Here is a 24767-nt window from a genome sequence, read left to right on the forward strand (position 1 = left end):
CACGGTGGGACTCCAGAGCCGACAGGATTTCTGGGCTTGCTGGTGCCACTGTGTTGGGAGGCTATGATCTAAGTGGCACGTCAAGCTAGGACAAGCGACAAGATGGATATGGGAAGTGTGTAGAGCTACGGGGATGTCAGAGTGAAGCTACTGAGAACCGCTAGATAAAAGAACTCTAAGCAAGACTTACTGTTGCCAGCCTGAAATGGTGGGACCACCAGGAGGGAGGGTGGACAAAAGAAAAAGGCTGGAAGGGGTTGGGCAATAGACTCACCTCAAAGAGAGGAGCCAGGGAATTGAATCTGAAAGGAAGTAGCCCAGAATTCAGGAGAGAAAGATGCGTGCCCTGCGGTGGAGTGGGCCCAATAGCACAGGAGACGGTGCCCACTGATTTCTAATGAGGACAGAAGAGAGAGCCAGGAGGCTAGGCTGTTCTCACAAGACACCGTCTATAAAGACAGAGGCAGCTGAGGACAGCAAGCCCCACTCCCTCCATCCCCGGACCTTTGAGGGCTTGCTGTGAGCAGGGTTAGAGAATGGACAGTGATAGCTGCTAGCAGAAGGAAACACCCCCTAAAGTCAAGAGGCCAGCTCTGCTGGGCCGGAAGGAAAAGCACTGTCCAGTAGGTGGGGCTGCCAACTTGCACCAGAAAAACGAGGGAGTCTAAGTGGCTAAGACCCAGAGTCCCCATGAAGACAATGGCCCCAGGGAGAAGAGGGAGGCAAAAGGGAAAGGTTAAGAGCAATGAAAGCTTGTAGCCAGGGCAGGTACTTCCAGTTAGGATGTCTGAAAATTAGGTAGTTGTTTTCAGACCTATCCCTACGTTTTCAGCTGGAAAATGGCATCTCCTGCCAAGGTGTTTCTCCCTGGCAGAAAGGTGATGACCTCTAGACAGAGCTGCAGAAACAATGCACCTCTCTCTCAATCCGCAGAAGAACGCCTACAAGTCCATCAAGCCCCTGAGCTTCTGGGTGAGCGATCTCCTCCAGCGGGTGAATTTCTTCAACACCTGGGCCAAAGTGGCATACACGGCCATCAACCATCGGTAGGAGCAAGAGCCAGCTTTTCATCCCTGCCCTGCTTCTGCTGGGGCCTGGCAGTTCCCCACTCACTCACCAGACAGCTCAGTCTCTTGTTTTTGCTGTTGTTTGTTTTTTGATTTTGTTTTCTCAGCCCTTTCTTTTGGAATGAGAAAACAGAGACCTCAGAGTAGAGGCCCCATGCCAGGTCTTCCCAGGCTGAGAAGGAAACGCCCAGTTGTGTTTCTTGCCACTGTCCCTCACTGTGCCTGGAAAACTGGCCCCTGGGAATGCAGACTAATGTGTGAAAAACCTAGTTGTGTCCCCTGACTCAGTTCTCATGGTAGTCCCATGAGGGGAGGCGGGTGCTGACCCTGCCATCATCCTGTTTCAGAAAGGAGTAAGTCACAGCACAGGAAATCACTTACCCAAAGAACACAGAAGTGCTGAAATGCAAACCCAGAGGTTCTGTGTCCGGCCTATGCCCAGCTGCCTCTTGGGCCTCACAGAACATGAGTGTCAGCTGTGGGCAAAGCCTGCAACTCAGAAACAAATGCTAGAATTCCTCACGGCCCAGCCAGGCGTTTCCAAACCCATGGCTTCCACAGTCTGCCCTCCCTTTCCCCTAAGAGGCCTGGAACTGTGCCCAGTGTCCATCAGAGTATAAAACAAAGAGGCTGAGGCAGGCTGGGGTGAGCGGTGAAAGCTGCTGCCTGGTGGACTGGAGGAGGCTGCCAGGGGCTCTCAAGGGTAGCCGCTACTCTGTCCTCAGCCTCCCTGCCACTGGCTTCTCCCCAGGTACATGAAATTTGTCGCAACCTGGAAACAGTCTTCTACATTGATCAGCCAGAAATCCAAACATGTCCTTGACACTGCGAGCGAATCCGTGGATGGATTTCCGACAAGATACTGGTTCCCTGCCTTCTTCTCTCCACAGGGTGAGTGCTAGCGCCAGGGCAGACCCACATCTGGCTCTGGCACATTTGCTCTCAGCCATTCTACCACCACTAGCCCAGATGACAGCACCTGTAGCCCTGTCCTGCCTCACCTCCTTTCCTCATCTCATCCTCCCCACACCCCTGACCCCACTAAGCCTTAGCATGTCACTTTCTCAGGGCAAAATACAGGCAGGTTAGCAAGCCCAGAAGAAAAGAAACTTCCTCTTCCCCAAATTGTCCCTATGACATTGCCTGAGGAAACCTCGGGCACCCTGGGTGGCATGCTCACTCATCTATGACGTGTCTATCTCTGCTACCAAGATCACCGTAAGATCCAATAATCAGCAAAGAAAGAAAAAGGCCAGGAAAGGCTCAGGTCCCAGGATTGTAACCCTGCTCCCTGGACCTACAAAATAGCCCATGTGCACAGATCTGAAAGTGTGGGTGACTGGTCCCTCCCACCATGGTGTGTGACACTATTCCCGGGTAAGTGTCAAAAAACATCTATTCACGGCAGATAGGGAACCAAGTCCAGATTCAGGGAACCAATGTATTAGGGTTACTTACAGAGGCAGAAATGATGCGAAGACAGCGGCACCACCAAAGCCACCGCGGCATGGGTGATGGCTCATAAAAGCTGCAACCCTGGAGCTCACTGCCCAACTCGGGCAGCTCAATGAGCTGGAGTGTCTCGCCTGGAAGTCCAGCTGGCCTGAGAGTCTCTCTCATCAGTCCTTACTATTTATTTACACATGAGAAGGGCGGTCCTGGTAAAACTTGTCAGTTTCAGAAACTTCCTGAAGCTTTTAAATTGCTTACTTCCTGAGTGTTAAGGAGCTTCCCTGTAGGATGCCATGTTTCACCTCCCTTTAGAACATTCTGCATCTTACCGAGCTTCGCTCTAAGATGGAAGGTTTTATCTAGAAGTTGATAGACAATACCCCATTACCCTTCCTGCCTGCCTCCTCCTGTCATCTCCATGGGGCAGCCATAGTTCCTACCCCACGGGAAACTCAAGGCTTACCAGAGACTTTGGCCCTGTTTTTCTTCAAAGCGTTTCTTACTGCTGTGCTTCAAGACTACGGAAGGGCCCACGGAACCTCCATGGATGGCCTCACTTTCACTCACAAAGTAATTGTTAACACCGGTGGTGAACAAGAGACTGACTTCTCCTTACTTCTTCAGAAAAGGCTCAACTCAGTCACCAGAGCTTTCCAGGTACTGGGTACTGAGGAGACTGCCAAGGGCCCAGCCCCCATTCAATGACTAAATGGGTGTCACACATACAGGATTTAGGCGTCCACAGCTTTGTGTCTGTCACCGAGTCTCATGTCTATATGTGCTGTTGTGTCAACACCAGGCTCTGGATCATTGCAGCTATTTAGTATAGTTTGAGATCAGGTAATGTTACATCTCCAGCCATGAGCTTTCTGCTTGGAAGTGCTTTAGCCATCTGTCATCTTTAGTGTCTTCATACACATCTTTGATTTTTTTTTTTCTAGTTCTGTGAAGATTATCATTGGATTTTTGTTAGATATTGTGTTGAATCTGTAGATTGCTTTTTGTGGTAAAGTCATTTTCACATACTAATCCTATCAATCCAGGAGCATAAACACTCTTCCCATTATCTGATGTCTTCATTTTCTTCCAATATTTAATTTTTTTCTTATAGGAGTCTTTTAACTCCATAATCAGGTTTATTCCCAGATTTTTTTTTTTACTTTTTAAATTATTGTAAGATATTTTTCCTGATATCTCTATCAGCAAGTTCAGTTTTGATGTATATATGAGCTACTAATTTATTGTTTTATTTTTTTCGAGACATGATTTCAAGACAGGGTAGCCTCGATTGTCCTGGACTCACTCTATAGACCAGGCTGTCCTCAAAATCACAGAGATCCACCAGCCTCTGCCTCCCGAGTGCTGGGATTAAAGGGTTGTGCCACCTCTTCTGCTAAAGTCTGCTGATTTTTGAAAGCTGACTTTGTATCCTGCTAATCTCCTGAAAGCTTTTTGTTGACCCTTTTAGTGGAGTCATGAGGTCTTTTAATGTTTTTTTGATGATATCTGCCAAAAGGGAAAATGTCCTGATTAGTTTTTTTTCCCAGCTTCTCACAAGGTAAAGTTATCTGGGAAAGGAAACCCCAATGGAGAAAACACCTCAGTCAGATTACCTGCAGACAAGTCTCTAAGGCATTTTTTGACTAACAGTGGTGAGAGGGCCCAGCTCACTGGGGAAGTGCTCCTGGCCAGGTGATCCTGGTTGTGTAGGAGGACTGAGCAGTCCATGAGGTCCAGGCCAGTAAGCAGTGTTCTTCCATGGTGTCTACTTAAGTTCCTGCCCTGCTTGAGTTGCTGTCTTCACTTCCCTCAGTGGACTGTTATTAGGATGTGTAAACTAAATAAACCTTTTCCTCCCTAAGTTGCTTTTGGTCATGCTCTTTAACATAGGAAGGAAAAAAATCTAAGACAGTTTTTCTTTCTTCCTGATTTACACCTTTCTCTTGTCTGATTGAACACTGTATTCAATGAGGGAAGATGTTGGATACGCTTGTCTTAAGCTGAGAAAAAATGCTGCTTTCCATCTTTAGCAGTGTTGGCTCTAAGTTCGTATTATCACATTTATTATAATAAGGAAGGCTGCCTTTTCCTAGTTTGCTCAGAACTTTTATCATGAAGGTATATGGAATTTTCAAATATGCCTTTTGTTGAGATGATCATGTGATTTGTCTCTATATTTATTAATTACATTTTTATTGATTTGTATGTCAAGGTAACCTTGGGATGAAACCAACTTGGTTGTGATACATGATCTTTACATCAGTTTGCAAGTACTTTGTGAAGATCTCTGCATCTAAGTTTGAGAAGAACTACCGATTTGTAGTTCTTTTCTTTATCTGAGTTCAGGACATGTCTTGTGCCGGCTCCACAGATAGAGCTTGGGTGTTCCTTCCCTTTCTATTTCAGGGAATCTGACAAGCAGTTATCAGGCTGTCCTTGAAAGCTTGTAGCACAACATAGCACTTCTCCTGCCCGGTTTCTTTGTGTTGAGACTTTTTAAAGCTATGTTTTCCCTATAAATGTTTAGATTGATATACTCTGATATTAATTTCTGCAAGTCATATGCACTTAGAAATTTATCCACTAGATTTTCTGGTTTGTTTTCAAGCTCCCTAATTATCTGGCTTTCATTAGTCTGTTATAGCAACTTCCTTGCCGTCACTGATTTTTACTAATTTGCACCCTGTTTCTTTTGGTTAATTTAGCTAGTGTTGGGCCAACCTTGTTAATATGTTCAAAGAACCAGCTGTTTATCTGGTTAATATCATGTACTGCTCTTTTCCACTCAACTCACCTTCTGCCCTGGTTTGTATTATTTGTTGCCATCTGTGGATGTGGGTTTAGCTGCTCCTTGCTTTTCCAGAGCTTGGAGGTATAGATTACTGTTATTTTTTTAATCTGAGCACACAGAACTGTAAACCCTCCTCTCGGGACTGCCGCCTGCATCGTACACCAAATATTTGGGTAGATTATGCTCTTGCTTTCATTTGATTCTGTGGATTTTAAAATCTCTTCCTTGATTACTTCAGAGGTGCAGTTTGGGAACTCTCCTAGCTGTATATCTTGAGGTGATTCGTAATTTTCTTGTGCATGTTCTCAATTCCGCTTGTTTCTTTGGAGACTGTCATCTGACTGCCATTTTTGAGAGGCTTGTGGGGTGCTTGGTGGAGCATCAGTCTGTTTGCGGGGAGCTGGGATGGGGTGTGCCTCATGCTGAGCTTTTTGTGTTGTGCCCAGCTGTTAGCGTGTGTATGTACGTCCTGATTCATAAAGTTCAGGGGAAAGTCGACTACAGAAACAACTATGATGGTTTGATGGAAGTTAGCTGCAGAAGACAATACTGAGCGCCTGACTTGTGTCCGGGGTCCTAGAGCCCGGGCCGGGGGCAATGGAGTGTATTTAAGCAGTGAAATGAAGAGGGAATGAGGGGAGAGGAGGAGGAGACAGGCTAGGAATGAAAAGGTCAGCCTATGGGTTAGAAGTCTGAAGAGCAGGCGAGAAAACACCGCTATGAACTTTGAGAGTGAAGGACAGACACGGGAGTAAAGTGTTATGTAAGCAGGTGCTCGCCTCTTCCTGCTTTACGCCAACAGCCAATCTTGATTTAAGGTAAACTAAGATGGCTTCCATTTACTTTTAAATGGCTCTTCGGAGGAATTACTTACCTATCTCAGCCACGTTAGGTGTGGTGACCCACAACTGTGATACCATGATACCAGAACTCGGAGGAAAAGAGAAATCAGCAGTTCAAGGTTACCCTCAATTATATAACAAGTTCAAGGCAAGCCTGGGCTACAGGAGATCCTGCCTCAATTCCATGGCCAAATCATTGAGTGGAAATCATATTATCAAGTGCACAGAATTATAGGACTAGGCAGCACAAGCTCAGGTGCATTGAGTGAAACTTGTCAATGTACCTAAATGGTAAGGGACATTTAGCTTGTACCTCAAGACTTGCTCACATTCCAGAATACACAGGCTAAGCATGCCTGAGCACACTGGCCTGTCTACGCAGTGGCTGACCCAGGACACCAAGGCCTACTTTGTCTCAGGGATTCACCAGATGTGAAGCAAAGGCTCCTGAGCAGTAAGTGCAGGGCGCATCTGTTCTGTCTCTCAGCCGCCAGAGCTGAGAGACAGCATGGTGGCAGCATGGCTCATCGCCACCCAGGACACATGTGCTGTTGGAGCTGCTGGCAATTTTCTACCTAAGAGTTCATCCAAACACTTCATCTTAGGATTTCCACTGCTGTGAAGACACCATGACCAAGGCAACTCTTCTAAAGGAAAACATTTCACTGGGGCTGGCTTACAGTTTCAGAGGATTAGTCCATTATCGTCATGGCAGCAAGCATGCAGCACACAGGCAAGCCTGCATGGTGCTGGACACAGATCCAAGGCATCCAGGAGACTGGAATTCCATACTGAGCAGAGCTTGAGCACAGGAGAGCTCAGAGCCCACCCCCACAGTGACACACTTCCTACAACAACGCTCCACCCCCTAACAGTGCCAGTCCCCATGGGCCAAGCATTCAAATACATGAGTCTATGGGGGCCACACCTAGTCACACCACCACCCCGTTTTTTCCCCCTCTAGACAGGGTTTCTCTGAGTAACAGCCCTGGCTGTCCTGGAACTCACTTTGTAGACCAGGATGGCCTTGAACTCACAGAGATACTCCTGCCTCTGCCTTTCAAGCGCTATGATTTAAAGTGTGTACCACCATGTCCAGAAATCCAAACTTTTGTTCTGTTCTGGTTTTTTTTTTTTTTTTCTTTCAACAAGACAGGGTTTCTCTGTGTAGCTTGGCTGTCCTGGACTCACTTTGTAGACCAGGCCGGTCTGGAACTCACAGAGACCCACCTGCCTCTACCTCCCCAAGTGCTAGAATTACAGACCTACGACACCACGCCTGGTAAAATCCAAACACTTATTCCAAGCTAATGACTGTATCAATTCCTGTATCAGTGATATACCATAGAACTGTGCATAGCCTGCTTTCACTCTCCAAATCCATACTATGTCAGGGAGCCTATAGGAAAGGCAGGTAGAGCACAACTTGCTGACTCCTTTAATAATTGCTTTTCCCTTAGAAATGTGGAGTCTGGTTTGTTAAGCATTCAGAGCAACATAAAGCAGGGATGTATCACACTGAGGGAAGGGAAGGCAATCTCAGCTGAGGTTAATGATTCCACTCTCTCATCAGGGCAAGGACCGCCCTTCCAAAGGAGTCTATATTTTTGGTTTATTCATTGAGGGGGCACGGTGGGATCCCGAACAAGAAGTATTGGAAGACTCGCTGCCCGATGAATTACGCTGTGATTTTCCTGACATCCACTTTTTGCCAGAAAAGGTAATTACCTAACTTGGTAAGGAAATCCCAAATTTCTGAATTCTCATTACCTGTGATCTCACGAGGGAAATGTACTATTGTACTTTACACAGAATAGCACAATATTGTTGAAGACCTAAAAACATGATAATGCTGATGTTCAGTGTTACTGATCAGCAGTAAACCACAACTTAGCAAGTCATTTCTATTTTAACTTCTCTAGATACAATTTTAACGTGCAATTTACTATCATTAAATATCTACCCTCATACTCACACACACGTGACCTATTATTGGTTTTGTTAACTGTGATTTGACTACGAATTTTTATTTTTAGATTGCTGAATCATCGCATGCTTCTGACCAGACAGACAGTATTTACGAATGTCCAGTTTACCAAACATCTGAGAGGTCAAGAAATCTTCCTGGTTTATCAACAAATTTCCTAACATCAGTGTATTTACCAACAAAGAAACCTCCTAGTCACTGGATCACCATGCAGGTTGCACTGCTGTGTGAGAAGAATGAATGAAATAAATATCCAATATCAAACCAATTTCAGTTTGGACTGTACATGCATCAAGGCATTGCCATGCGGGGAGCAGCCTCGTACCATCGTGTGCCTAGCCAGAGTTGGCAGACGCATAGGAGACTCTGAAGGTAGGCATGTTTGTGCTATCTTTCAAAGGAACACCGATGCTTCTGCTAGTAACATGTTTGCTTCAAAGCCTGACAGAACCGAAACAGCCAGTAAGCACTCGGTATTCTTAAACAGCAGATAATAAATAAACATGACCGGTTTTTTAGGAGTTGGGAATTCCACCCTTACCCCTAAACCCTCAGATTCCAACACATTGTTTGCTGGATTTTCGTTCAAGAGAAGTTTCACTCTCTAGCCCAGGACAGCCTCAAACTATGGAGACCCTCCTGACTAAACCTCCTGGAAGGCTGCAACCACCACTGGGTCAGGCTCTGGCAATCTTTGCTTTACCACAAATCTGCCAATCAGAAATCCCTGGGTTCCTACAGTTCAGGAAAACCCAAACAAATAATCTTAGAAAAAGAAAATGGCCAATGCTGCTAGTGACCCCAAAATTATGGGAAAAAAAGAAATGAGGCTCTAAAGTGACCAAAGCAACTCTTTATTTTCATCTGAAATTTTATTGCCAAACATCCAATTAAAAACTTGCCCCTGATATCCAGGCACTGTTGTACTGCCCTATCACAGACTCTTCTCACTACCCGGCAAAGAACCCAATGTCTTTAATCTTACCCAAAGTTTCCTTATAAGCTTAGCACATACCATGTATATATACCAGGAGAACAGCTTAATAGAGAAACACCTGCTGCAGCCCTTAGTAAAACAATGACAATTTCATAAAAACAGTCTAAAAATTACAGAATGCGGAGTGTATCCTCAGGATCACATTAACATTACATACGCCCTACGCTGCAGAGCAGAAGGAACACTTTGTATCTGGCTCATGTGACTTGTGCAATAGAAACAAACCCAAATGTACACAATATGTATTACATCCCTTATGTTAAGATTCTGAGAACAAAGTAGCTTTGACGATAACAGTCTTGTGCTTATCCTGCTCCAGAACAGATTCTATGAAACTAATCAACCTCACTAGAATTGAATGGCTACAACAAGCTATGTACATCTACTAAACTGAAACATAAAACAAGTTTCAATTAGCTCCTTAAAGTTGTTTCAGGCAGAGCTCCTTTCTAGAGAGTTCTAAAGATGATAAAGGATACAAAATAGTATAAACTGTATGAGCTAAACAGTAGCAAAAACACTGTTGAATTTGTAAATCAAAAAATATATATATAAAAATAGTAGTAGCCTAAAATGGCAAATTTCCCAACACCACTGCAAGTAAAAATGTTTAAATAGTGCTGTTACTCCAAAAATATATATATTTTTTTCTATTTGCAACAGTTCATGAAGGCAAACAAACACCTGCAAACTGAGGTAGCAAAGCCAAATCCACAAACTTTGGATAAAGAAAAATAACTTTCCCATATTTCAACTTTAAATGAATTCTAATTGCTTTACACTTTTAAATTCACATTACTTTACAAAACTTAATTTAAAACACTGAAAATGCTTTTGTTAAAAAAACTACTTAGTTCCTGACAATTGTCTCACATTCAAAAACTGTACAGAAAAATCACAAGTCACTATATATTACACAAAAGTAAGCTATGTATTTATTTACACTTCCAAATGCACTTTTAAAGGCTGAGGTTGGGCCACTTCTATGAATGGTCACCCTTAAACAGGGAGTGATCTGCCCTTACTCTTCACATATGCCACCAATATTGGGCTGGCTTTTTGTTTGACCTATATACTAAACTTAAACATAGATGTACTTTAGGAAAAAATCAAATGGCAAAAAGAAAAAAGAATTTTAAAAGATATAAAAATAAGACTTCAGATTTTTATGGACTAAAATTTTTCTATTAATCAAATTATACCATCTCTGCTTTCCCCTTATATTAATTATTGTACTTTAATATGAATAAAGACAACTACATTAAAAGACGTACTATTTGGCTCTATAGTCCTGACTCAGACAACAAACCCAGAGATCCTGTCAGTGCATGAGGTTAGTTCATTTGGACTTTCTCCTTGTTTCTGTGGAGTCTGCCCAGCGCTGGCATCGAGCACAGGTCAGTAGACGTAGGGGAATATGCGGTAGGGCACGCGTTGGCAGTACTTCTCCCAGGCCAGGCCGTACTTCCTCCTGCACTGGTGCTCATCACGGGCTTCTCGGTGGATGAGCAACACGGTGAAGTAGATGACATAGAAGTAGGGCAGGAGGTGGGTGAACCCTGGAGGGACAACAGCAGCTCAGTGAGTTTTCTGATTTCCCTCCTAAGAACTAGTTTTCTGAACCAAAACCTCTCAAATTACAAACAAAACGTTCCTTCCATCCAGGCTCAGAAAAACCATCTCAAAATGTTCCCAGTCACCTCAGCAGGCAGACAACAAGGGTTAGACACCAAGGAAACAGACCCAGAGCCGCCTAGCACTCCAACCAATGGCATATCCCAGTCTGGAGAAAGAAGAGTCAAGTTAGAGTTAGTTAGATGCTCACCACACGGGAGGGACCACGCCAGAGCCATGATGAGATCACCCAAGTAATTGGGATGTCGAACAAGGCCCCACCATCCAGAAACAAGCAGACTCTTTCCCGTGGACGTGTGAATGGTTTTCAAATCTATATGAAAACAAAAACCTATTTTATGACTTCTGAAAGAAAGAGGCATAAAAACCTACACACAGTAAATATGAATCAACAAATTAGGTTAGTCCTTACGTGCAAGCTTTGGATCAGCAGGATTCTTGCGGAATGCATTTTTCTGAGAGTTTGCACAACGGAAGATTATATATCCACAAACTGAAATTTAAAAATATTTTCCTGTTAATAATTTAGATGTAATCTAGCATCTAAACTCTCACTCATCATCCAATCTTGAAAGCAAAACCTACACACACAGTCATGGCCACAAAGTGTGTGAGATAGCCCACCTACAAAAAGGCAACAGAGGACAGCGACTAAAGATTCCCTGTCTACTAGCTATGAGACCTGCAACCACAGCACAGTGCTTCCTCAGTAAAACACCAACTAAGTCAGAAAACAGTGTCTGCACTTCAGGGTGAAACCCCTCAACTTGGGAGACTTACTCAAATTTCAAAAGGCCCTAACAAGGCACTACTACTATAAGGTCTGAATAACAAGAAATGCCAAATCTCCATTTCGGCTCTCTGTAAGAGACACACAGACTGTTTTGAATAACTCAGGTGTCACTGACATGAATAATCAAAGCAATGGAGAAACTAAATCTTCATTTTAACAACGTGCTTGGATTTCCTCTTCCATTATAGATATTTATCAATGTCATACAAAAATCTAGCTCTATTTGAAGTTCAGTGCTTATTTTCCTATCCAGGTTTTGAATGATTACTTACTTTAATGACAAAAGTAAAAAAATTAACAAATAAAGGAAGACCATCTGATCTGAAAAACACTGGGCCTGGTATAGAACTCTCCCAGCCGCCACGCTGCTCTCGGACCTCCCCCCTCCTGCCAGGCAGCCCTCAGTACAGGGGACCGCTCCCTCCCCCCCCTCCTGCCAGGCCCTCAGCACAGCACGCGTACACTATCCGGTACTGTTTCAGAAGTGAGAGTGAAAGCTCTATCAAGATCAATCTCATTTTTAAGATCTCTAGAAAATGCAGGCATTTGACAGAGAAAATAAATTGTTCCTAAAGCAAGTCAAGTTAAATATAAGTAAGATGTTCTCTGTTGAGGACTAGTGGAGAGGGAGCATGTCTTCCTTCTCTTTGCAAACTTCTGAATTTTCTCAGTACTTATCCATCATAAATTATTTCAAACCTGTGATCAAGCAAGAGGCCAAGCGACAGGGGACCCCAACTGGAAAAGAGCAGATGCTGAGATGTGCACTCACGTTTCAGAGCAATGATGACACAAGCCAGTGGCCAGGACAATTCATGGGGATGGCTGACCAGGTAAAAGGCCTGGAGGCTGTAGGAGAACGGAACCCACACTAAATCCCCAAAGGCCAGCATGAAGCCAAAGCCATCGTGGACGATGTCCATGGTGGTCAGCAGCGCTTCCTAAAATGACAGAAGGGAAGAAATACAAAACATCTTATGTCTAAAGGATATTAATTATGGCCAAGTATAATAAGTGAAGTCACACTAAAACACTGACAGGCAGTCTATCGAAACACAAGTTCTACGTTAAATGAAAAAGTATGGGATTAGAGTCAGAGGTCACAAATCTAGACCCAAAAGCGCACACCCTAAATGTCAGAATATATGTGCATATCAGCTCTGGGCACACATGCTCCGATATGAGGGTCTTTGGAGACTGAAGATGATTGAGGAGCACAGGGAACAGGGTAGATAAAAACACAAGGACAAAAGCCAGAATGAAGGGGAGTTGTCAATAAGAGGGAAAGAAAGTGTTATCAAGCATTGGACCAATTTAGACCTGAACCAACCCTCAGGAGTACACAGGACAGACTCCTCTTCAAAACAGGTACATCCACGTGAGCATCCCCACTTTTCTCAAGAGGCAGATCTTTCACAGAAAATTTCCCATCGATTGCTAATTTGCAAACAGCTGCCAGGTGCTGAGGAAATTACACAGTGAAGACTTTCCTGTTTATAATCTGGTTGCAACACTAAGGACAGACAAGCCTCTGCTGATAGTGAATGGGGAGAAAGCTAGCTAAGTAAAGCCGTGTAAGCATGAAGGCCCAAAGTTCAATCCCCAGAATCAACATTTTAGAAATGAGGTATATGCACTTATAATCCAGTACAATGCAGTCAAGAGACAGGTGGATCCCTGGGGCTGGGCCAGTCTGCCTAGCCTACTTTCTGAGTTTCAGGCCAATGATGGGCTTCATTTTAAGAGAGAGAGGCCAAGGAATGACTCTAAGGTTGTCCTTCACACAGTGTACATGCACACCCACGCAAAGTACCTCTGTGTATATCCACAGACAAGTTCTGCCTTAAGGTGCCAATAGGCATCAATGTTAAATGCTTAGAAAGTCGTTTCCCAGTAGAGTTGCTGACACACCCACCAGTGTTCACGTGCGGACCCGAGCCGCCACCTCATTATCAGCACAAGCCAGAGGCAAGCTGTACCACCCTAATTGTGAATATAAGCAGCTCATCCTCTCCGAGGAAAATTAAACCACTCAACAATTCTCAAAACTACTTGACTTCATGGCCTCCAAAAACTCAATTAATTATATGTTAATTAACATATACGCCTACATGTTGTATAGGCACAGAAATGTACTCCTATAACCCAACTTGGGAGGCTGAGGCAGGAAGATCACAAGTTCAAGCCAGAACCTCAAAACATTTAAAAAAAAAAAAAACAAAACAAAACAAAAAAAAAAAACACCAAAGCAATCCAACAAATTACCTCATTCCAAAGGGCATCCACCACATACAAGAGCTGGAAACTGTTAACTAAGATCATTGCCAAGGACGGGGCACTACGCTTCTGTTCTTCCATTTCAGCCAAAAGCATCACCAAGTTAACAACCACCTGGAAAAAGAGACAAGAAGTCTCAAAGGCACACCCAGGGACAAGGACAGCTAAGAAACCCAGTGCACACAGTCCATGACACCTCAACCCTAAGGCATGGCTCTCCTGTGCTACTCTTGCCAACACAGTGGAATGATGGTCTTAAGGATGATTCAATATCCTGCAAAACGGTGACATGGTCACAAGACTCAGGAACCAGTATTATACATGAGAGAAGACCAAGAAGAAAGAACGCAGCAATAGTAAACCACTAGTGAATCCCAATAAGGGCGACGGGTCCCCTTGGTGACACTAGATCTCCTTCACCAGACTGTGACTGGGCGAGGGTTAGCGCAGGGATCCAGCTAAAGCATGCAGGGGATTCTTGGTTCTATTTCTATAATTCTCCTTTAAGTCTGAAATGGGGTCAAAATAAGGCTTTACTGAAAAGGAAAGAGAAATGGTAATCTTTACATTACTCCATCTATACTAATTCAGGGATGTTTAATAATCCTTAACAAGATATCTTAAACCTGTAAATATATATATAGTAAGAAAATATTTTGTATGGGTTGGAGAGATGGCTGAGTTCTTCAAGAGGTCCTGAATTCAATTTCCAAAAACTACATGGGGGCTCACAACCATCTATGAGATATGCTGACCTCTTCTGGCCTGTTAGGTGTACACGCAGACAGAACATTGTAAATATAATAAGACAGAATTGTAGAAAATGATAAAATTTAAAATTGCCTCCATTTCCTTCTGAATACAAGATAAAGTCATACTACTGAAAATTTAAAAAACAGCACATACCCATCCAATCAATCCAGGGCGCAATTCACAAAAATATTTGAGATCAAAGGCACCAATTCGAGGATTTAATTCCCGGCCAATGAAGAAGTCATAGACAGCATTTCCTGGGAAGGGAAAAGCGTTGACCTGAACGATGTTTCAGCCCTAGTCTTCAACATCCAACCTGCTCCCTGAGGAGACTGTACAGATAGAAGGAAAGCCAGGGCAGCCTCACCTCCTCAGAGCTCACGTGACCAGACCCTCCCCCACCCCAAACTCTTAAATTAAAAGGTTTTTTTTTAAAAATATAAAATATGATGTTTTGGGTTTTTTCAAATAGGAATTTTTTTTTTTTTTTTTTTTTTTTTTTAAGACAAGGCCTCAATATGTAGCCCTGGCTAGCATCAAATCCTCCTGCCTCTGCATGTCAAGTGCTCAGAGTAAATGCATGTCCATTTACTAGTCCATATACACCTAGTCCATAGGAAACTTTAAAAAGTTAAAAAAGTATGTTAGGTGAGAACCAAACAACTTGCAGCCTGATTTTCTTTCTTTAAGGAATTTACTACTCGACAAAAATAGATAGATACATAGTACCGCTAAAGGTTTTTAGTCATATAAAACATAGAAAATCACGAGAAAAAAAGGCATTTAAATTTTGCCTTCAACTGTTTTCTTCATTTGTCTCTGCATTTCCATAATTACACTAGACCAATAATCTACTCCAGGGTAGCCATGGCTGCCAAGGCCCCGAACACCCATGCAACACATGGCGTGACTGCTCACCAGAACTGGCAGGGGCCAGCTCGTCGCGGGGGGCTTTCAAAGAGCGGGCATACAGATAACCACTCAGGACCACGGAGAAAGCAGTGGCGGCCACTGCGAACTGAAGGAAATGAGTGTACAGGTAACACAGCTCTACGCCCCAGAACTGGGCCGCTCCCACGAGTACAGACGTCAGGACAAAGGCATAGAGTCCTTAAAGAGAGAAGAGAGACGGTAGTTAGCATCATCCTGTGACTCACACTGGGTTGTTTTTTTTTGAGATAAGTCACACTAGGTTGCCAAAAATGGCCTTGAACTCCTGGGCTCAAAAAGACCCCCCACACACCTTAGCTTCCAAGGTACAAGGAGCCATCAGTCCAATGCAGTGATTTTCTATTAATTTCCATCTTAATTTCATTATCCAGATTATTTTCATAAGTAAATCCCTTAAAGTGCAATCTTCAACGTAAATACCACAGCTCTTGTACTATCTTTCAAGAACGCTAACGTTCTTTTGCAGTAATGTTCTTTCGCACTATGAATCATTGTCTATTGTTAAAGGGAAGCTAAATGAAAGGGTACAGGAATTTACTGTTAAGCTGAAAAGAATCTCAAAATGCACTACTAACCCAAAGTGTCAGAGTCCAAAGCCAAGTAACTAGCTCCCAAAAGAGACGGGCAAGCACGTTTTCAAGTTTAATGCCACTACCTAATAGCAGAATAATTTTAGTAGGTATAAAATTATAAATATTTGTTGGAATTTACTAGCTGGTAATGGTATAGAAAGATTTTAGTCATATTCTGCCACCTAGACAATGGATATTAAGATAACCTACCCTCATAGCAGAGGATACAATAGAACCCTGAGAAAACCAAGTGTGGTCACTCATACTTGCAATCCCAGGACCTGGCCAAACTAGACTACACTCTGATCATAGGCAGACAGCATACTGACCCCCCCCCCCCCACACACACACACACACACCCCAAGAGAATCCAGACAGTCTACCCAGCCTGGCCAGCAGGAGGAGCACACTTTTGCCTTTTGGCTAAAGAGGTGTTTCCAGATGAAGTCAATTAACAAATAGAAAAGTCATGGTCATTACAGAGATTTCTCTCCCTCTCTTGTTTTTTTGAGACAGGGTTTCTCTATGTAGCCTAGGTCATCCTTGACAGCTTTGTAGACCAGGCTGGCCTCAAACTGACAGCAATCCACCTGCCTCTGCCTCCCAGAGTGCTGGGATTGAAGGTATGTACTACCATGTCCGACTTAAAGAAAAGACTTCTAAGCTTTGGTAAAGTAAGGGGATCACCAACAATTTGCTATCTAAACCCATGTCTTCCACATACCAAGTTTACTCAAAAGAATAACTTTAACCCTCATAAAATTTATGAAGTTGACCACTCTCTTCTTAGCAACACCCTTAATCGTAAAATCCCATAAAAACAAATCAAGGAACGCTAGAAGCAAACATAAACAGAGTGAGAGGTTTTTACAGAAGAACCAAGGGCCCAGATGCAGTGGTTGGCCTCTAAGCAAACCTCACCCCAACGAAGAAAAGAGCAAATACAAAACGTGGCTCAGAAACACCCATTTTTGGAGAGATGGCTCAGCAGTTAAGAGCACTGAATGCTCTTCCAAAGGTCCTGAGTTCAATTCCCAGCAACCCCATGGTAGCTCACAACCATCTGTAATGAAATCTGAATACCTCTTCTGGTGTGCATGAAAACAAGAGCACTCAAGGCTGGAGAGATGGCTCAGAGGTTAAAAGCACTAGCTATTCTTCCAAAGGTCCTCATAACTATCTGTAATGGAATCCAATTCCCTGCTCTGGCATCCATGAAAACAGAGCACTCATATACATAAATAAAATCATTAAAAAAAAGAAAAAAAACCCAAACCACCAAGAAAGAGCAAGAGTAATAACCCACTCTGACCAGATAGCACAGTAGCAGGCCAGCACAGACTGCAAGAGACGGCACACTAAAGATCCTGAGACAGAAAGACACACAGGTATATACTCACTTATAAGTGGATATTAGACATATAATATAGGATAAACACACAAAAATCTGTACACCTAAAGGAGCTAAGCAAGAAGGAGGACCCTGGGTTAAGATGATCAACTCTCATTCAGAAAGGCAAACAGGATAGACATTGGAAGAGGGAGAAAACAGGGAACAGGACAGGAGCCTACCACAGAGAGCCTCTGAAAGACTCTACCCAGCAGTGTATCAAAGCAGATGCTGAGACTCATAGCCAAACTTTGGGCAGAGTGCAAGAAATCTTATGAAAGAAGGGGAAGATAGAAAGACCTGGAGGGGACAGGAACTCCACAAGGAGCTCCGAGGTCTTTTCTGAGATCTCTGAAAAGCCCAGGGACCTTTTCTGAGACTGATACTCCAACCAAGGACCATGCATGGAGATAACCTAGAATCCCTGCACAGATGTAGCCATGGCAGCTCAGTTTCAAAGTGGGTTCCCCAGTAAGGAGAACAGGGGCTGGTTTTCTGATCACCTCCCCGTGGAGGGAAGTGGGGGCAGCCTTGCCACAGAGGAAGAAAATGCAACCAGTCCTGATGAGACTTGATAGGCTAGGGTCAGATGGAAGAGGAGTAGGTCCTCTCCTATCAGTGGACTGGGGGAGGGGCATGGGAGATGAGGGAGGGTGGGATTGAGAGGGGCTGAGGGAGGGGCCACAGCTGGGATACAAAGTGAATAAACAGTGATAAATGACAAAAAAACGATCTATCTACCTACCTATCCTATCCTATCCTATCCTATCCTATCCTATCCTATCCTATCCTATCTAAAACATTCAGACCCATAATCATATTTGGATCCAGGCCTGCAACACATACACTCTTTGCTCCCCGAGCTGAATAGTGCAGTGAGCTGCATGGTCACAAAGGGGTCTATACTAGACAGTGCTGTGCTGCTAAGCCAGGACGCTGGCAGGTCAGCTGCAGAAAATACATTTTCAACTTAAGATGGACTCATGGGAATGTAAGCATAGTCGTAAGTTGAGAAGCACCTGTCATAGACTTGTTAGAGAAAAACACTCTACTCTATGTAGTAAAATGGAAAAGCATTTACACTGGGCACTTTTTCAGTCTTCAGGAGGTAAAGATGGACTGAACCCCTAGCACAGAGATACACAGACCAGAGGGGGAACATCTGTCCACAGCTCTGAGCTGTTCCTCCCCACTCAATACATGTTTATCAGTGAGTGCCCACTATCTCCCTAGTGCCAACTGTGCAGTAAACACAAGCTAGCCCACAAACCTGCGTCCTCGCAGGAAAAGTCCCCTGAACAAAAGAGACACTGCTGTGGGAAGGCATAACTGTCCAACCAAACAAGGCAGGTGAGAATGGACCCAAAGCTTTCTCCTTGCCTTGCAGGGAGAAACGCTGCATTTCTACACCCTTCCTTGCAGCTTCCCCTTGAATAAGAATAATAATAACTAGAGCTTCACAGAGTAAAAATCATGGTAAGGATGCAGCTGTCAGGCAAATGGCTGACAGAGTGGACACAAAATCAAGAGACAGCCCAAAGGCCAGTCAGCTGAAGCCAAGCAAGCAAGGACAGAAGTGGTTCCTAGGCAGGAGTGACTGGGATGCCTACAAGGGGGGCCTGAGCCACAGAAATGCTCAGTACAGTAAGAGCCTAGACAGGTGTGCGCTCTGAATTTTGAATGATGGTTAGTGCTAGTGAAAAAAATGAAACATGCTGGACAGGTCACGCTCTGTGCTTAGTGTGTGCTCAGCAGCTAAGAGCATACACATACTGTTCTCTCAGAAGACCAAGGTTCCAGTCCCGGCAGCACAGGTGGTTGTCAGCCACTGTGTAATTCCGGTTCCAGGGCCTCCAGCAGCCCCTCTGCACATGTGCACACATGGGCACACACACTCACATAAAGACAAATATTTTTAAAATATTTAACTGGAAAAAAAAGAAGAAGAAAGGGTGGTGCCTACTCTTCTCAACCTAGGAACACAAGCTGGGTTCCCAGCATCCAAGCAGCTGCTGAAAATGATCGGTAACTCTAGTTCCAGGGGACCCAACACCTTCTGACTTCCGTGGAAACCAGGCATACAAGTGCGTGAAAGCAGGCAGACAAACACTCATGCACACAAAATATTTTTTAAAAAAGAAAAAGGAAAAAGGAAATGAAACTAACCAGGCTAGCTGCACACACTTGTAATGCCAGTACTCAGGAGGCTGAAGCAAGAGGGCTAGCTTGTATTACAAAGTGAATTCCAGGCTAGCCTGCGTGACGTAAGGCCCCATCTCAAACAAAGTAGAAGAAAAACAGAACTAGATACCAGAAGTACTATTTTTGTTTTACACGTGTTTTTCATACCAGCTACTGGAATAAGTTCATTTATCTGCAAGTTCTTCAGACTACTAAAAGATTATCTACTGTTCAATATCCCAGTAATTAGCTCCAACAATTTAAAAACTGTAAGTTAGGTCATTGAGTATTTAAGAAAATCACCATTTAGTCTATACTTGAGTCTTCTTCCATCAACAAGAGGTGTTCCTTCTACAACCTTAAAAGAAAAAAAAAATTATTACATTTTAATTTTAAAAAAGCACATTATCATTTTTTGTTTTGTTTCTCGAGACAGAATTTCTCTGTGTAATAGCCCAGAACTCACTCTGTAGACGAGGCTAGCCTCAAACTCACAGAGATCTGCTTGCCTCTGCCTCTCGAGCCCTGGGATTAAAGGCCTGTGCCACCATGCCCACTCATCTTTCTTACATATTGCACATATATACGTAAGTATGTGATCTCTCAAACTCTTGAGGTTCATTATACCCAAGAAGGTAAGTAAGAAGTACAGTAGCATTCCAGTAGTTGATGAAGCAACACCACTGTCAGGAATTTACCTTCACCATATGCAGCTAGTAATTTTTCGATGCACCAAGACTATGAAAAAAACCAAAACTCACCAACCATTCCACGCACAGCACAAGATTTAGTGCTCCAAACTCTCCACTAGCGCCGTCATTGACAAAACAGTCTAACCCCACTGTCTCACATTTGTAAGGTTCTTTTTAAGAGAAAAAAAAAAAGTATGAAAACTAGTATAAGAAAACTTTGTGGCTGGCCATTGTAGCACAGGCCTTTGATCCCAGCACTCAGAAGGCAGAGGTGGGCAGATCTCTGTGAGTTTGAGGCCAGCCTGGTCTACAGAGTTTGATCCAGGACAAAAAAAAAAAAAAAAGCCAGAAAACGTTAGAAATAAAATACCACACAGAGAAATTAGCAAGACCCACAGTGTCTACAACACAAAGACCTTCCATGGTTAGAATAGTCATTCAAAATGGAAGCTATAAAGCTTCAAGTTAAATTTTATACTTTCAATATGGAATATATTTTATACACTACATATCACCAAAACCAGAAAAATTCATGACAGATTAGAACCAGAAAAACAATTAGCTTAATGTCCTCTTTCATAACTGTCCATCGCCTGCATTGAGTCCTTCCTATTCCTTATATTTAGTCTTTATTTAAAAAAAAGAAAGAAAGAAAAGAAAAAAAAAACTGCAGGAAAATGGATGGGAAGATATGAAGTGAGGTCACACAAATTCAAACAAATAGAGTGCACGCTGTCTCTCATATGAGGCATCTAGCCAATAATGTCATTTACCATACGGGACTAGTTTAACCCGAGAGGAAAGGTCCCCTTCAATCCGACTGTGCCGTCCACATCGTGTACGCACTGAGGCGCTGACCTGCTCCCCTGTTTGCACACACCCCTCTGCTGGGCTGAGTGTCACTCTCCAGCACAGGACTGAACATGCTTCCCAAGTGAGAACCACCACGGCAGAGCCACTGCACACAGCACAGTGATGGCCCTGAGGGTGCGAAGGCTGCCTGAGTAGATGGGCAGCCACCTATCCCCCCTCAGCTGATTCTCAAAAAGGTAGCCGCTCACTTTAAACCGCCCACTCTGGGGCGTCATCTGCCGGCACCTGTTCCTTTGCTGTGGAAGGGGAACCCAGGGCAGAAAGGGAAAACCTGAGATCACAGGGTGGAGAAACCCTAAGCGACCCTTCTCAATTGCAGGTGTCTTATTGGACCTCAGTAGGACAATATAGATGTCTGACATTCACTCTCTGTTGGTCTGTGGCCATCACTTTGGTGTGTGTGTGTATGCAAGTTTAACCACCGAAGCGTAGACAAGCCTCATGATAAAAGCCACCTGAACAGAGCCCGACAGCAAAGATGGACAGCCAGTTAAGAGATCCCACAGCCCCACCCTAACAGAACTTCCAGCTGGCAAAGCTATAGTCTCCTAAGAATAAGATCTGAAATAAATTATGTATTACTTAGGGCAGCTCATGTTCTTTGAACACATCTCTAAGGAAAAGCACACAACTGAAAGAAGGCTACACTCAGCAACAGGAGGGCTTTTAAAAGACAGCAAGTCTGAAAAGGGCACTGTGTTAACAAATTTCTAAAGCTCAAAATTGGAAACAAACTTTATATATATATACATATATATATATATTTTAAATCCACTGAGCTCAGAAGACAATGGTTTAAGATGCTGCACCTGAAGAGAAGATAAGGGGCTGGTCTTTAGCTGCCTCTACCAAGAGTTAGCTTACTCTTTCCAATTTAAATTGGAAGGTGTGATAAAAACATACAATATCAATTGGACAAATTCAAGAATCACCCAGGAGCAAACCTGTAGGCACAGCTGTGAGGAAAGTTCTCAATCAGTTGGGTTGAGGTGTGAAGACCCACCCTAAATGTCAAAGCACAACATCATGGACTGGGTTCCCAGACTGAAGAAAAAGAAGAGCTGAAACAATGGCTCAGTGATTAGGAATACAGGCTGTAGGAGCTGGAGAGATGCCTCAGAGGTTAAGGGCACTGGCTGTTCTTCCAGAGGTCCTCAGTTCAATTCCCAGAGACCACATGGTGTCTCATAACCATCTATAGTGAGAAGGGTGCTGTATAAGTATATCTTTTAAAAAAAAAAAACAACAAAAGCACAGGCTGCTCTTCCAGAAGACCCAGGGCATGATCCCTAGCACGCTGGTCTCACAACCAGCTCTAACTCTAGCCCCTAAGGGACCCAGTATCCTCTCCTGGCCTCTCAGAGTTCTACACACACACAGTGCATAGATAGGGATGCAGGCAAAACACCCATACGCACAAAATTCTAAGAAGAAATTTAAAAAGAAAAAGGAAAAGGCAGGCAGAGCACCAGCGTTCGTTCCCGCTGCCTCCAGGGCGCAGACGTGGGTGACCGGCCACCTCCCTCCTGTCTCTGCTAGGAATGCTACCCTCCAACCATGAGCCAGAGGGGGGGAAAAAAAAGTAAATACAGGAAGTCAGACAAGAAATCCAAATCCTATTTTTAAAGTTATACTTAGTGAAGAGTGGTAAGACACAAATAAGTTTTAGCATATGACTGACAGCTCCTAAGCTTGAAAGTGCTATAAATTTAAGCAATTGGCAAAGAAGCCCAACAAGTTTCATAAAACCTCGCCTCTTCAGGAAAACCTTACCTGGATGGTAGGGTTTTAATCCAAGCACTGGGGAGGCAGAGGAAGGCAGAGCTCTGTGAGTTCACGGGCAACCCGGTCTACATAGTGAGTTACAGGTCAGCCAAGGCTACAAAGCAAGGACTATGTCTCAAAACAAAAAACACCACAAAAACTCAAACCAAACAACAAACCCCAAAACTTTACCTTCCCAACTGGCAGCAGGTAGAAGAGAGCTTGAAGCAAAAACCAGAGGAGGTAGACCCCACACACTCTGGTCTCCCACAGCTCATCCAAAGCCGGCAGAGGAGGCAGGGCGCTCAGCAGACTGGGGTCCGTCTGTCTGCACCGCAGCAGCAGCAGCAGCAGGAAGGCGGGCAGGCCAAGCATGATGAGGGACGCACCTGCAAGCAACCAGTCCAGGCAAACGCAGGCTTCAGGTGTGTTCAGGTTTTGAATTAAGTTTTTTATTTGTTTTTATTTAATTGTTTGATTTTTAGGGCAAAAGTAGATCTGGCTAGCTGTCTGACACCATCTATAATAACCATTAAAAACTCCCTATCTAGGGGGCTGAGGAGATGACACAGTAGCTACACACAGTTGCTCCCACTGAAGACCTGCATTCAGTTCCCAGCACCCACACGGTGGCTCACAACCATCCCTAACTCCAGCTCCAGGGAAGCCACCATCCTCTTCTGACCTCCTGGGCACCAGGCAAACAGAACAAACAGGCAAGAAAACATTCATACGTGTAAAATAAAATAAATCTTTAATAAAACAAAAACTCTCCCGATCTCAGGCTGAGAAAGTAGCTCAGTAGGGAAGAGCATCTGCCACAAAAGACTTATAACTGGAGCTCAAACCCCAGGATTTATACATGGAAGAAGAGAACTGACTCCTGACCTCTACATGAACCCTATAGGGTTAGCTTGCTTACTCTCTCTCCCTCTCTCCCCCACAACAAAAAATAATAATAAAATTTAATAATTTTTAAACTTTTTCTCTACCTGTCACTTCCAATGGGCACACAACCATGGGTAAATGATGAAAGTACAAATCCACCTCAGAGACCAAACTGAAACTTTCAATTCCAGTCACCAAAAAAGCAAGTGCTGAGACCCACGGTCAGTCTGGTCTTTTGAGGAGAGGAAACAAGATCCTGTTACACAGCTTACATTACCTCTAACTTACAATGTAACCAGACTGTTGTCAAACCCTCCAGAGCCTCCTTCCCCGGCCTCCGGCTGGCCTGCAGGCCTGCAGACCTGCGCCACACTACTCTCAATCTTAACGAGAGACCTTAGATCCGTAAGTTTCTAACGTCTAACGTACTGCCACACGAGTGCGCGCATTTCGGGTGATGCTGGGCACCACCTGTGACAGACCAACTACCAACGGGCTGTAACTTACAATGAGCAAAGCAGGTGAGCCAAGCAAGACTGTGAGCTGTCTGGCTTGGGTCCTGAGCTTTCTCACGCCGCACTCTTCGAGCAGGATGCTGTAATCTGCAGCCGACTCCCGCTGTGAGGGCTCTCAGGCAGGCCCTGCCATCTCAAGACCACTCATCACCAGAAGAGCTCCCTGTCCCTACAGGACCACTACCCTCCCTGCACCCTGGGAGGAAAACTACCTTCAAAACTTCTTTGCAATTCATGCATAAGACCCAACAGACTGCTGAAGCTTTAAAGACGGCAATGTCAGCATTCTTCCTACAACTGTCCTGTTGTCCATTCGTTCCATCCATCCATCTCCCACGTACCACCCC

General features: G+C 44.0%; 2 protein-coding genes across 2 annotated transcripts in view; one reads left to right on the forward strand and one right to left on the reverse strand.

The window, feature by feature from the left end:
* The window catches only part of Dnah14 (dynein axonemal heavy chain 14), a 248159-nt gene extending 239752 nt beyond the window's left edge, over positions 1-8407 (forward strand). Inside the window, 5 exon segments of the mRNA XM_055609680.1 lie at positions 934-1046; positions 1819-1958; positions 3013-3176; positions 7726-7872; positions 8189-8407. Coding sequence (XP_055465655.1) covers positions 934-1046; positions 1819-1958; positions 3013-3176; positions 7726-7872; positions 8189-8383 — 759 coding nt within the window. The 3' untranslated portion in view covers positions 8384-8407.
* Positions 8408-8972: 565 nt separating this feature from the next.
* Positions 8973-24767, reverse strand: part of Lbr (lamin B receptor) — a 25460-nt gene continuing 9665 nt past the window's right edge. The window contains exons 6-14 of the mRNA XM_055609388.1: positions 23210-23406; positions 19992-20046; positions 15513-15704; positions 14748-14851; positions 13830-13955; positions 12337-12505; positions 11184-11264; positions 10962-11084; positions 8973-10695 (exon numbers count right to left, since the gene is read on the reverse strand). Of these exons, the coding sequence (XP_055465363.1) occupies positions 10535-10695; positions 10962-11084; positions 11184-11264; positions 12337-12505; positions 13830-13955; positions 14748-14851; positions 15513-15704; positions 19992-20046; positions 23210-23406 (1208 nt within the window). The 3' untranslated portion in view covers positions 8973-10534. The remainder of the gene's footprint in view (positions 10696-10961; positions 11085-11183; positions 11265-12336; positions 12506-13829; positions 13956-14747; positions 14852-15512; positions 15705-19991; positions 20047-23209; positions 23407-24767) is intronic.

This window comes from Psammomys obesus, unplaced genomic scaffold (genome assembly GCF_907164565.1).
Source record: "Psammomys obesus unplaced genomic scaffold, mPsaObe1.curated_primary_1811, whole genome shotgun sequence".
Classification (NCBI taxonomy): domain Eukaryota; kingdom Metazoa; phylum Chordata; class Mammalia; order Rodentia; family Muridae; genus Psammomys; species Psammomys obesus.